This window comes from Parastagonospora nodorum, assembly GCF_000146915.1.
Source record: "Parastagonospora nodorum SN15 chromosome Unknown scaffold_10, whole genome shotgun sequence".
NCBI lineage: Eukaryota > Fungi > Ascomycota > Dothideomycetes > Pleosporales > Phaeosphaeriaceae > Parastagonospora > Parastagonospora nodorum.
The window spans coordinates 720,270-733,444 of NW_001884558.1; the positions used below are offsets into that span (position 1 = coordinate 720,270).

Sequence of the window (13,175 nt, forward strand, 5' to 3'; positions counted from 1 at the left end):
CCCCAGGAGGCGAAAAATTCCTAGAAAGACTGGGATTCGAAAGCATCTAGCTAATCAGCTTCCTTTCTCCTACACCATTCTGTTCCCATAATGTATGGTCTTTGTCATGTCATAGCTGATGACCTGTCTAGCCATCATCAAGTCAAGGTAGAGAAGCTGATAAGTTGCATCGGAGAGGCAGTGCATTCCTCTGGAAGTGGGAAAAAGGTTTATGATTGGCATACATCGCGCGTCTGACACAGTATGAGAGAGTCGTACGCAGTACAGTCAGAGCGTTCATGGATAAGAGAAGAAGCAGATCGTGCAATGGGGTTGCGGAAGGGGTCCCTAGGGCAGGAGTATTGGAGGACGTTGGAACAGACCGACGCCAAGAAGCCCGGGAGCGCCGTAGCTTCCCCCTTGCAACGACGTCTGTTCATTGTAACACGCCGGATCCACTATTAGCCGTCTGGTTCCACACACATCTCGCGACACCTGGTCACCTAAGTTTTAACCCTTAGACATATCCTCTGGACTGTAACTTCTCGTTGATGTTAGACGCGGGACAACGGGCTGACGATGTCTGCCTGGATAACACCATCACGGCAGGCTACCGAAGGACCAAGGCCGTTGACAAAGACTGAATCCGGCTAAGCATGGTCATGCTGACGGAGAAGAGACAAGAGACATATTCGAAAAGAAGGTGGAGAAGGGTGTCATGAGACGACGACGATTTTTTTCCATGGACTACCACCACCAGCGTTCGACAACCGTGTCTCGAACGCGACACCATCATTAAGCGACCCTCCCCGCTGCCGACGAAAGCCATATACGAACGATCATCGCATGGCTTACAACACAAGGAGATAACATGAATGTCGTTCTAGGCTCCCAACTCTTGCGAGGCCGCCCCCATCTACAGGCAGCGAGCATGTCTACCTTCGTTCCCGAGCGGTCATATCCCAAAGCTGCACCGTAATCGTTTAACTTTTACCGACAACGCCTGTGTCTCTCCGAACGAACCACGTATAAACAAACGCCGGAACCCATTATCATTTTTTTGTTGTTCGTAAGGCTCATCACAAGAGATGAGTCTTCGGAGACATTATCACCTTCATACAGCCCCTGCTTCCAAACTCCAGCTACAAAGGAACACGCATTAAGAAACGAAGAAATGTACATGTAGAGGGGATACAAGAGGGGGCGACATTGTTAAGAGCAGAGACATATGAAAGAGATACAGAATTCAGCAACGTTGTAAGAGGGATACATCATCATGTGCTACAAGCGGAGGAGATATACAAAGGAGATATGGCTGAAGGGTCAGCCTCGTTTCAAAGAATGAGCGCGGTACATAACTCGTTGCATACGGAAATGTTTCGCGGACATAAACGTCATGGCCCGAAGATGAACTGCAGTGGAGAAAGACCGTTCTGTTGAACTTGAAAGAGATGGCATGGAAAGGTTGTCTTAAGAAGCCTGAGCCTCGAGAAAAGAGACCTGAAGCCGGATCATACTTCATGAATGCGGAGCAGGCGTGAGGACGAGACCTGAACCTGGAAGTATGTGAAGTTGCAAAGTCCAATGACCCACTGGAGGCTATGTTTGGTATCTGGGTTCCAGACTCTTGTTGTCATGACACAACGACTTGCGAGCTTTGGGTGGTCCAGTCTCACGTGCATCCGCGTGCCGTTTGCGATAATGCTTCAGTCGTGCATCTGGGCGCAGATATGTCTTGCCACAGCCTTTTACCTCGCAAGGATATTCTTGGCTTCCGGATGGCGCGTGCTTGTGGCGTCTGTGCCTGTTATAATTCCCACGTCCATATGGCCCTGAGAACGTTGTTGGACATTCAGGGCAAGACAAGGTTCCTGAGCCGTGGGAGAGAGTATTGCTAGCAGCTGAGATGACTGACGATGAGTCCTCAGTGTGCCCGGAGAATGAGGGACGAGAGCTACGTGCTGGTCAGCATACTGTTGAGCTCCGTTGCAGTGATTGACACTAACCGCGGAACTCTGTCGGCTTCTGGATGTGGCGACAAGTACCCAGCATGGGTTTCTGGTGTATAAAATCCATCTTCCGCGCCATGAACAACAGGAAGACTTCCATTGAAGCCGCGCATTTGGTATTGTGGGAACTGGTTCATAGCGCCTCCAGACGCTGCATCTCGCAGTGTGTCAAAAACATCCGCAATTCCGGTAAACGCCGAACCTGGTGTGGTTGCCGATGTTCTTGTGTTCGAAAGAAGCGAGCATGAACAATTGGTGGGCAGTCCGGTCCGCGGCTTGAACTAGCCAGGAAGGTACAGGTAGGGCAGCTGGGTGCCATGTTTGGCGCAGCGTGCAGCACTAGATGACTCCAAGGTGCTCGAGTGTGCACTATCACTACCGCATCGGATGGTACGTGTTGGTCTCCGTGCGATCGCAGGGATGTTTCCATCAAGAGAATCAGCGTGCTGATGAGGCTCTCCAGTAAGACAGTCGGCATTTGGCCAGCAACAGAATCTGAGTGGTAAAACTCATTCGATCCGTGCGTGTCCTCCGTTGACGGAAATTGATGGTGGTTATGGCACCAGCCATCCGAGCCCTGTCCAGCATCGAGTTGCTGTCTGTCGCTTGGCGTTTCGCCGTCATGCTGAATGCTGAAGGTTGGTAATGGACTCCGGTGCCCATTAACAGATCGCCAATCGTTGACATCGTTATAGACCATCTGCGGATAGCCGGATTCTAGTATGCTGTTGTCTTCGACAAAGGAAGCGCCCAGCTCTCCAGAATCAAGGAAGCCATGATCCTGACTGTTCGAGGCCATGTTGGGATGAGGCACGGTGGTCTCGCGCCCAAAGGACTCCTGGTAGTTGTTCGTCCAATGTTGATTAGTGTTGGACTCGACACCAAAGCTCGCACCGGTCAGGAGGAGTGACGTTTCGTCAACCCTATTGGATTGAAAGCTGGTGGTGCTTGGCGGCACCGGCGCCATCTCCAACTGGTGATTCGTTCCAGGGTCGCAGTCACTGGCGTCCGGCATGAGGAAATCGTCAAACCACGGCTCGGGTTCCATGATCGTGTTGAATGGACCTGAAGGCTTTTTGCAGTCGCGTCCCAACGCTCACCAAGCGCTTCTAATTCCTCTCGCTTTGCAAGAGCTTTGCAGCAGAAAAGGCACGATGCGCTTGGTCAGTTGCAAGGAATCCTCGTTGCCGGCACAGTGGGTACTTTGTTCTGAAGGCCAGCTGTGGAGATGGCAGCAGTGGTGTGCGAATGAAAGTGTAGCGCCGCGTCTGAGTCAAGAAAAGAAGCGTCGGGCTGTCCCAAGCAAAAAGGAGGGAAAGCGCTGAGAGGTTGCGTTCGTTGAGGGGTGATGAGGTGGATGAGCTTAAAAGGGAGGGAGGTAGACAAGGTGGACAAGGTGGCCGTGGTTGTCGTGGGAGGGCTCCGTGCGACACACGCCTCTTGCGCTGCTTTGGAGGACTGTCACGTTATCCGACACTTCGATCTCGCTCGGTGCTCTCTGGAACGGTCCACGATATATCGCTCGCTCCTGGAATGTAGAATCTGGACGTTGACACCATTCAAAGGGGTACGACGAGGTTACAGGTATTGTCACACCGAGGTGGTTGCTTGCCCGTGTCGTCGAGCGGAGAAAAACGGTGGTGCAAGGAGCAACCGGGAAGATGAATCGAGCCTATCGGAGAATAGATGGAGGCCCAACTTATTCTCCCAAGAAACAGTCGTAGTTGAATAGAACGCAAGCCCGAGTAGTCGAAGCCGACTTGATGTATCGAGGACCGAACGAGACGATTCTCTGCGAAAATATCGAGCACCCTGTGTAGACGGTGTGACGATACCATCGGCACGACGTCCTCCACGTGTGTAGCTCCTTGTTGGACGGGGCTTAGCTGCATGGCAACCAAAACCATCATGTCGGATCGAAAACACTTTTGCCAGTTAGACTTCTCTCATCTGGAAACTGTTCTCACAGGAGGTATTCCATTCCCAAACGATTCTTTGTTCCCGATCTTCGCAAACAGAACTCATACTTACAGCGGGAGCTTAGAGAGATCGTTTGTTGCGACATGCCGATGTGCAGCACCAGAGCCTAAAGGCTCACTAGTCTGTTCTAAGCCACACCTTGTAAACCAGAACTTCATATGTTGGGAGAGCCATTGTCGAGGGAAGGGTATTCGAAAGAGGTAGAAGGTGTCGAGGGTGTCGACAGAGGCGACAGCTGTAGACACAACCCTCTCAGCTCTGAAGCTGACCGAAGGTGGTCGGCGCACACAAGTCGCCTGAGGGCGTCGGTCATACGGGCATTGAAAAGAGCAATAAGAACAACTGGGTGGACAAGTGATGATGTACACGTGCGAGTGGGCAAGACCGCAAGAAGGAACAAATCAAAGATTCCGGAAACCAACGACAGAACGCGGTGGAAACAGGGACTTCTTTGAACAATCCAACGCAGTAGATCACCCACGCCTATCCTTCAACAAACAGCAGGGCCGAGCCGTTAGAGGATTGCGCAGGAAGGTGCGCATCCTAAGGTGCCATGATAGGTCGGTTGTATTCCCCCAAAGCTATGTAGGCGTCAAGTTGCATGGGGCTGCAACCCACATGGCCACGAAAGGATGGTGGCTTACGGACTGGCAACGCTCACTGCTTATTTCATGGTTTTCCTCTTACTTGCAGATGCATCCATGCATGTCGATGAAAGACAAGGTCATATCTCAGCGCTGCATCCACGATGGTTTCCATGTCGTCCGAATCATGGACCTGAGGCCGGCGCACGAGCAACTGTGCCACATATATGGGACGATGTGGAGCCGTAGCTGGACGCACATGGGCCATCCAACAGCTGTCATGTAGGCGTTGCAAACATGAGCATTGAAGTGGAGAGCAACGCCTCAGTGCCTCAGTCGAGCCTTTACCACCAATCAACGCTCAGCGCAGAGCCGCTTTCTCGTCACAAAACCAATCACATTTGTGAGTTGTGACAGGACTAGGCGCGTTCGCAGCTCATGTGCAGACGAACTATGCAGGGTGGGAAGCAGATATGTGGACGCCAATCTTGACCCAAACCTGGGCGGACTCCGTCATATCTGATGGTAGCTTTGCCCTTCGTAAAGACATGGCTACGTCCAACCTTGGCACACGAAAGCACTCGGTATGGAAGAGAACATTGCTGGACCTACCAACATATTTGAGCGCAAGAGCTTCATTACGAAGCTATGTTATGACCCAATTGCCAGCTGCTACGAGACATGAACGAAACGGGCCTAGTGAAACACCCCAACCACCTTCGAACGCCGAATTTTGCATACGAAGCCGCCAGAAGCGATCGTTCGAGCACGATTTCCTTGCGCTTGTATGCGTTCCACCGAGGTGCAGCAGCCACACAATAAATCCAGCAGGGGACTCTAACCACACACGGCCACCCTGCAGGTTTTGGCCCCACTTCACATCTGCCATATCGTCGCATGAACGCAATCTGTCCCGCACCTGCAGTTGCACCCAGCGAGAGCCCTCGTGGGGTTCCCCAATCGTTTCTGAGCTATCGGGGCGAGTTACGTGAGGCGCGCGTCATCAACGTGGAGCCGAAGAGCCGGAAATGACAGACCAAATTCACTTTGATTGAATCGGCATACGGCTTACGATCGACGGCGGTAAACGATATCTGTGGGGGCCAAAACTCAACCCCAGCACGGGATGAGAGCCGAACAGTTCATCGTTTTCGTCTCTCTCAAACGAGATTACTCCGGACGCACCCTGTTTTTGGAGATCGCATGCTCCTGTCTTTACTATGTAAAGTGTCTGTGAGAGCTACGCCTCGAGCGCGCATGAGCTATGATTATACGAAAGCGCTCCTTCCGCGGATACGCTTACGTATGAAGGCTACACATATCTGCCTTTTTCTGCCTCTCTGTTATGTCACGAGCGAAGAAGAAAAGCAGGATTGCCTCGGCCAACTGCATTTGGACATCAGCCACATGGACATTTCGCATGCCATCCAGCACCTCGGGATATCATGTTCTGATTGGACTTTGATAAACTTCGTTCTGCTATGCCACACACCTCATCGCATGTCCTAAATACAATGACCGCTAAAAAGATTAACGGGGAAATAGAAGCACGTGTACACACTCTGTGCTGCTGCGTGCTCGGAAGACGTGCTGATCCATTTCCGATCTCAGTCTCTGCTATCCCGTCAACAAGGTCCCGGGAAAGACAATATCGATATCAATTTGCATGTTGAAGCGAAGGCGATTCCGCTGGAACCAAGACACAATGCATTGCGCGACTATCCTATTGTATTATTGCAACCCCGGCAAGCTGTCTCGCACTGAGGACGTCGTACCGGGTGGTCTATGTATCGTCGCTCGGACTTTGTCATTCCTTTCCAAACTGTCCCAGCTGTCCGAAGTTGCTCCATGACCTTGCCTCGCCTCGCCTATCGCGACCCGATAGAATCTACACAATTAGAAACACATCTTTCTCAGAAGAATCGGATGAGTCTCCATCTGGGGCAACTTACAAAGGTATGCTCTTTTCATGGAGAATCATACACCAAGCTGCTTGAGCTGAAGCTATCTCTCTCTTCCCGGGGTCGTTTCAATCAGCATGACACCTACCAACAACTTGCTTAGGCAAGTGCTTTTTCAATACTCAAGCTTGGGTAAAAGGGATCGACTTTTGGCTGGCTCCAGTGCTTGGATCTTCAGTAATAATGATTCTCGTCGCTCATCGGTCCTGTCCAGCCTGATACATCTCGAAGTAATTCATCTTGTGTCTCGCACTGTCGCGAACGAGGCACGGGCCCTTGTTCACCCAACTCTGGATGGCGGCTTCTATGGTGCTTCAATCGTGCATCTTGCCTTTTGAACACATGTTCACAGGATGGGTGCCCGCACAGGTATATTCTAGCACCATCAGGCTGATGGTTCAGTCGGCGATGACGATTGAAACTACCCTTTCGATGATGTCCACGAAAGATCGCATCGCACGTGGGATCAGGGCAAGAAAGCACATCTGGAAGGCACCCTGTTGATCTCCTGGCTGACTGATCCGACCCGGAATGTGAGGCGGTGGACAATGAGCGTGACGGAAGTTGGATTGCCAAATGTTGGCTTCCGCCGGCGTACCTAGGAGCATCAGCCGAGATCACACATCGAAATGATCTACTCACCAAGCATCTTTAGGAGCAGCGACATGTTCGTGAACGTTATGGTTAATCGACGGCGATCCTTCTTGGACATTGTATTGAAACTGGGACGCACCCTGCTCCTGCAAACCGTGAGTCTCATGCTCTACGTCCTTCATGCGAATGCTCAACACGCTCGGACCAAAATTGCATGATCCAGCTTGGTCAACCACATTGTTCGGCCATGACGAATCTGGTGTAATCGCACCCGTGCCGTTGATGAAAGAGGAAGTGCTGCTGATTGTGTTCTCTGGGTAATGCGAAATTTCATCGCCCGATTGTAAGTTGCTTGAAAGCATATTGTATCCACCAGGATGGGCAGCGACAGCTGACCAGGGCTCTTGCGTGGCATCGAGCGATAAGTTGGCCGGGAATTGTGATCTTGATGCTTGTCCTGCATCACTCAAGTACGAAGGAGTTTGTATATGGGTCGCGTTCGCTCGATATGCGACATTCGGTCCCGTGATGACTGTTGGTTCAGAGTAGGACCACTGGTGTGGTCCATATCCTTGTGGCTGGTCTTCGGTCGAACCGTGTGGTCTAGCTGCCACACTGTCGGAGTACCCGTTTGTGTACCACTCCCCATTCGCGACATTATCGTGGATCATTTGACTTCTTTCTATTTCTCGTCAGTCTCTTTTCTATCTTCCCTCGCACCATTCATCTTACCATGGAGAGGATCATTCGACAAGAAAGTCCCTGTGATCACTGGGCAGGGTGATGCCGGTGCGCGCGGCTCCCACGAGCCCTGCTGGAACGGAGGTGCCAAAGGAAGAAACGAAGGATAAGCCTCATATGTATTGTAATGCCGCATGTCGTCATGGTCGCTGATCGGTCGATGATCGTACGCCGAGGTACTCTCGTCTTCCTCATGGGTCTGGAAGCTGCCGTTCATGTTCACTAGAGGGGCGCCACCCGCTGTCTCACTCATGACTGAGCTTCAGATACTGGCACGCGATGGCAGTCTAAACTGTGGAAGGAGTGTAACCACAGTCTCTTGTCTGCCTCTTGTCAGGCAGCTCGAATGTCTGCAAGATCAGCTGAATGAAGGGGTACAAAGGGGTAAGTATTGGGAAAGAGAGGGACATAAAGAAAGACATAAAGCGGTAGATTTATGATGCACTACTGCAGTGAAACATGGGGCACATTGCGTGGTGGCATACTAGGCGAAGGATAAGGTCCCTTGGCGCAGGTTTGCCTACAACAGCCCCCTCGTCGCGCAACACCAATGGCGGATTTCAACCTTCATGAGGCGCTTCAACATTACACAGCCCGAAAGGGCACACCTGACTCGCTTGGCGGGCCCGGCGATGGTCAAAGCCTAGTTTATGTGCGCATACGGCCATCTCCGACGCCCTGACAGATGTTCAGCAGCCAGTCGATGTTAAGACCGCAGTTTACTTCACTTCATTCTGGTTGCAAAGCGCTCGATACGAAGGCAGTGCCCTTTGACAACAGCATTTGCCTCACATGGTCGAGCGCAGTTACAATTGTGTTCAAGTGCCATCTGTTCACACGATGCCGCCAACAAAGCCGTGGGTCATGACGTCCTAAAGCTGGCAGCTGTCGACAGACTCGCTCGCCCCGGTGCAGAATAGCGGTGAATCATTTCATGCAAGGCGCATGAGGCTCACATTGAGTATTGCACCTTATCACATGCACGCAACCTCATACCTGACGAGGCACAGCGAAGTACAAGCCACGCATGCTTGAACAAGGACTGCTGCAAGTTCTCCAAGGGATCAATGATCGCCCTGTCAGAAACGTCTGAATCTTCGGCATGAGACTGGTTGGACGGCGATGCGGCATGCAGGACATCGTGCTGTCAACTTCCCAGCTCCGCTGCCTGGTCCATCTGCACTGCTACGCAACCTTAAACGGCACGGTACATATTGAGCCTCAAGGAGCCAGGGACCTCCAAAGGGCATTCACCACCGATAAGGCAGATTCACGTGGGATTGAGGCATACACGGCTGACCGCCTCAAGCATGAAGGATCCGCATGGTGACTCTGCTAGTAGGACGAGCAGGAGTATGATTGGTGATAGGCCTCGCAGGGAAAACCCATGAAAAGACTGTGACGTTATGCACCTCGATGAAGCGAATCTAGAAGGAGTTCATCGATGTGGTAGGTCTTAGAGCCGGTCTTAACCTGGGCAGGCAATAGCACGTCTTGCTTGCAGCGCAAAGCACACCCACCTCGGGAGCATGCGCGACATCCTGTGCCACATATTGATCTCCCGCACACAAGCTACAAGCAGCAGGGGTAAGCATGCTGGAGGCCGATCTTGCTCTTCTATCCCCATCTCAACATTGCGGCGTACCTAGTATGCCTCACACACACATTCCGCTCATCCTCAGCATAGTCAGCGTTGGCAAGCTGGCGCTAACAGAATTGTGATAATTCGATCGTGGCGCGATCAGCACTAGACATCTCCGGCATTCATTCTGATCATGTCTGGTCAACTGGAAACATGTTGAGCCTGTCAAGGATGCTCCAACATGGTTCCAGTATCGTTAGTGTACGTACGCACTTATCTCGCGCTATACCCTGGTTAATGCCAATTCTAGAAATGCAGATCCATGCTTGCTAGACATTGCTACCGGTCAGACGGGCGTTACATCAGCCACAGCAGCCACAGCAGCCATAAGTACCACCAGACACATTGACAGGGTTCACATGATGGTCATGCGTTTAAACAATGCAATCGATGATTACATCATTGTGATATCTATGCATTCTCTTGGAACGCCTGTCCAGAAGTAGTCAAAGTAAGTGGGGTTCGCATGAAGTTCCGTTAAGCGCAAGCTGAGGTGGCGCAAATGGTAGGATGCCATTCACGCAGATTGCCGACTTGAAAGACAGGGTCACATTTCGGCCCGTGAGTCTGTACGACCCGTTGGTATCGTGCTAGAAACAATCCATTCGGCTATATCGCAATACATATGGGTGCGAGGCGATATCCATCTGGCAGAGGCACAGGATCCGGGCGATCGTTAAGACAATAAGACCCACACTCTTTCTATCTCTCACGCACGCTACAAGTACACACCTGTGGTACTTCATGGAATATTTGCATTATTGCTGAGCTCGACCTAGTTACATTATGCATTTGGATTCTGGCCCGTACACTCTCACATAATGTCAGCAATGCAGATTGTGCAACAGGATTTCCTATCAAACATCATCTTTGGCAATTGTAATAACTGCCGGCCAGGTGGTCGACTCCTGTCGGCTTACCGCATAATAGGTGCAGCACAAGTGTCTCTTGAGAGCTCAGTTCAGAGTCTTACATCCACCAGGATAGCCACATGTATGTCTGACCGGGAAAGCAACCAATAAGCTGCTATGAAACAGCGGTCAGAGGCATACATCGTCGTTGGAGAGGTACCTTGGCATGTCACGAGCGCACTCAACTGATGAGGTCTCCGCAGATCAATATTGTGTCCCGGCAAAGTAGCCCTAGATCCACCGGCACCAGATCTGAAGATAGACATTGTAGTGTCCCGAACCTCCCTCCCGCCTTCAAAGCACTCGTCCTTGCGATAACGTCTTTCCCGCAGAAGCAACACAAGTGGTCCCCGAAGACAGGGATCATCCAATAGCTGAACAAGCTGGTACACATTCAATAACATCCAATCTATGCGGGTTATATGACTATGCATATTGTTGATCTTGTCTTGCAGACTGATTCGAGCTGTCGGGTGAAAGCACTACGCCGCAATGTCAGCACAGGCCACGTTCAACCCTTATTGGCTCAGATCCGAGTCAAAGGTAGCAGAGCCGCACTAAATTCTCGTGTTGGGTCAGACAAGTGAGCATTACATCGCAACTTTCTCCGCCTGCGTTGGAAGGGTAACTCCAAAGATGATGCGCACTGTGTACGACAGCGTTCCTATGGATCCTGCAGCAATTCAAGACTTATGAGACATACGCCAAGCCCGTGAAGATGACCGCTTCCGTAGCGCATACCTTGGAGAAGCGAAGAGCCCTACAAGCTACACATCATCGTGCACGGAGGTAACGTGTCACTGATCTCGAAGGAGGGGGTATGCCTCAATCTCATTTCTGAGATTGCTGCCGCCTGAGACAGCCTTCGCACGTCAACCCTAGATCACCACAACAAAATCTCAAACTCTTTCCGCCCATCGAATTCCGAGATGTCTCTTCGAATTGCCTCCAGTGACGTGTTTGCGCACTCCTATATAGCCACAGGAGCCCTCGAATCATTCTGTTATACAAACTGATTGTCAGGCCTGGCTGACGATATATACTATTCTGCACTGTGATCAATCGCTGATTGATCATTGTAACCTTTTTGGTATGCTGGCGCAGTGGGTGCAGACCTGTGTCCTGACACTGATGCCATTCAACCAGACTGCTTGTAGCGCGTAATGAACTCGTCCATTGTTTCTTGCAACTTCCGCGTGGAAATACACCATTTGCGTCCCTAGCAGTGGACGCTTGATGAGTAAAAACCCCTTGTACAATGATTATGATAAACTCCCGGTACTTCTAATGATGCAAGTTTCGTTACGTAGTTCAAAAGATTGCTTTCGGTGACTGTACCTGGAGTGTTGATGGAGCGTCTGCAATGCGAAGAACAATAACTTAGCTGACATTAGAATACCTAGGAACGTGACGTTTCGTCTTGTCTTTGGAAAGCTTTTAAATCACACTGAATATATTCGGTAGTGCAGCTTGGTCGGGTTGAATGACCAGTGGCATATTCATATTGACTTTGGCTAAATGATATCGTGAATATCTGTTGGAGTGGTATAGGATTTCCCTGGAGTGAGGCTGAAGTTGCGGAAATGGAATACCAAGGAATTCCAAGTAGATAAATGGGCCTGTGTATCCGGTGACTTCCGCAGCTATACTGTGTCTGTAAAGGCTTCAAAAGTGTTTCAACTAGTATATTATTCAAGTCCATAGGTCACGGAAGACATTTGGGATGAAAACGATGTGTCTGCGGGCTAAGAGCAAGGGAATTGTAGATAGACATGGAGACCCTAATCGTGAAAGCCAGCATCCCCACAAAGCCATGGAATCCTTGGCTCTCTGCCGAATCTTGCGCAAAAGCCTTCTTCATAAATGATCTCGGCGATTTACTACATATTAAACGCGATTCCAGAAGTGCTGGTTCTTGGTCGCCGCCCACGTTGCTGTAATGAGTATCCACTGATGTGCGAGAACCTTGGACCTGGGTAGCCCGGAACAATCTGGGGCAACAGCGGGTATCCATGACCACTCGGTCGTAAGGCAATTTAGATCATTGGACTGGCGCCATAATTCCTCCGTGACTTTAATAGCCGCAGCCGCGTTGTTCAACATTTGAAAAGGGCTCGTATCCGTTGCCTGCCACTGTGTTTCGCGGCGTGTTGGTATGAAGCCACTTCTAACTTTTCGAAGATGACGCTAAACTCTTCTAAGTACCGCGTCCGTCTGTGCCGGAAGGACTTCCAGGTGCAACGCTAGTCCGACGCTAAAGTAGCGTGACTGTTGACGGGCAAGCCCTCCTAATCCGGGGCCTTGTAGATGATGTTCCACCAATTAGCAAATGCACGGGAAAGCTACGTTTTGGGTGAGTCCCTGGGGCCCACTCGATAGAAGCTAAGCGTTTGGGGAGAAAGGCTCGAGCAGCGTCCCTAATATTAACTTCATCGACCTTTACCACCGGATCCCAGGTCGACAGATCACGTGGCTGCTTACATGCACAAGCATGCCCGGAGAGCCACATGACCTGGGAAGAAGTGTCACTTTCACGTGAGTAAGTGGGGGAACTTAGAGAAATGCACAATGCGTTGTATGTACGCAGGTGGACGTTACGCGATCGTCCTGCTAAAAAGCTTGTGCACACCAAGACTTGACGCGTTCTGTGGCATCGACAACGAATTCGAGGGCTCTCCAGACTGATGCGCGCTTGATTTTCCCGTGGGCAGGTTGCTGGAGAAGCTGGGGATTAAGCCTCGGTGGGGCCGGATAAATTCAAGCTCTGGCGTGCA

General features: G+C 51.0%; 4 protein-coding genes across 4 annotated transcripts; 2 read left to right on the top strand and 2 right to left on the bottom strand.

Annotated features, from left to right (window-relative positions):
- Positions 1 to 2,327: 2,327 nt before the first annotated feature.
- On the bottom strand, positions 2,328 to 3,036 carry SNOG_07004 (hypothetical protein; the record flags this gene model as incomplete). Its single annotated transcript, XM_001797309.1, has 2 exons — positions 2,328 to 2,357; positions 2,383 to 3,036. 2 exons carry the CDS (start codon positions 3,034 to 3,036, stop codon positions 2,328 to 2,330), a joined length of 684 nt encoding a protein of 227 aa, XP_001797361.1.
- A 1,813-nt stretch (positions 3,037 to 4,849) lies between these two features.
- On the top strand, positions 4,850 to 5,584 carry SNOG_07005 (hypothetical protein; the record flags this gene model as incomplete). The annotated part of the gene is made up of 3 exons (XM_001797310.1): positions 4,850 to 4,934; positions 4,970 to 5,337; positions 5,384 to 5,584. 3 exons carry the CDS (start codon positions 4,850 to 4,852, stop codon positions 5,582 to 5,584), a joined length of 654 nt encoding a protein of 217 aa, XP_001797362.1.
- Positions 5,585 to 6,911: 1,327 nt separating this feature from the next.
- SNOG_07006 (hypothetical protein) lies at positions 6,912 to 8,101 on the bottom strand (the record flags this gene model as incomplete). The annotated part of the gene is made up of 3 exons (XM_001797311.1): positions 6,912 to 7,111; positions 7,247 to 7,789; positions 7,840 to 8,101. 3 exons carry the CDS (start codon positions 8,099 to 8,101, stop codon positions 6,912 to 6,914), a joined length of 1,005 nt encoding a protein of 334 aa, XP_001797363.1.
- A 1,570-nt stretch (positions 8,102 to 9,671) lies between these two features.
- On the top strand, positions 9,672 to 9,936 carry SNOG_07007 (hypothetical protein; the record flags this gene model as incomplete). The annotated part of the gene is made up of 2 exons (XM_001797312.1): positions 9,672 to 9,691; positions 9,741 to 9,936. The coding sequence occupies 2 exons, from the start codon at positions 9,672 to 9,674 to the stop codon at positions 9,934 to 9,936; spliced, it is 216 nt and encodes a 71-aa protein (XP_001797364.1).
- Positions 9,937 to 13,175: the final 3,239 nt, after the last annotated feature.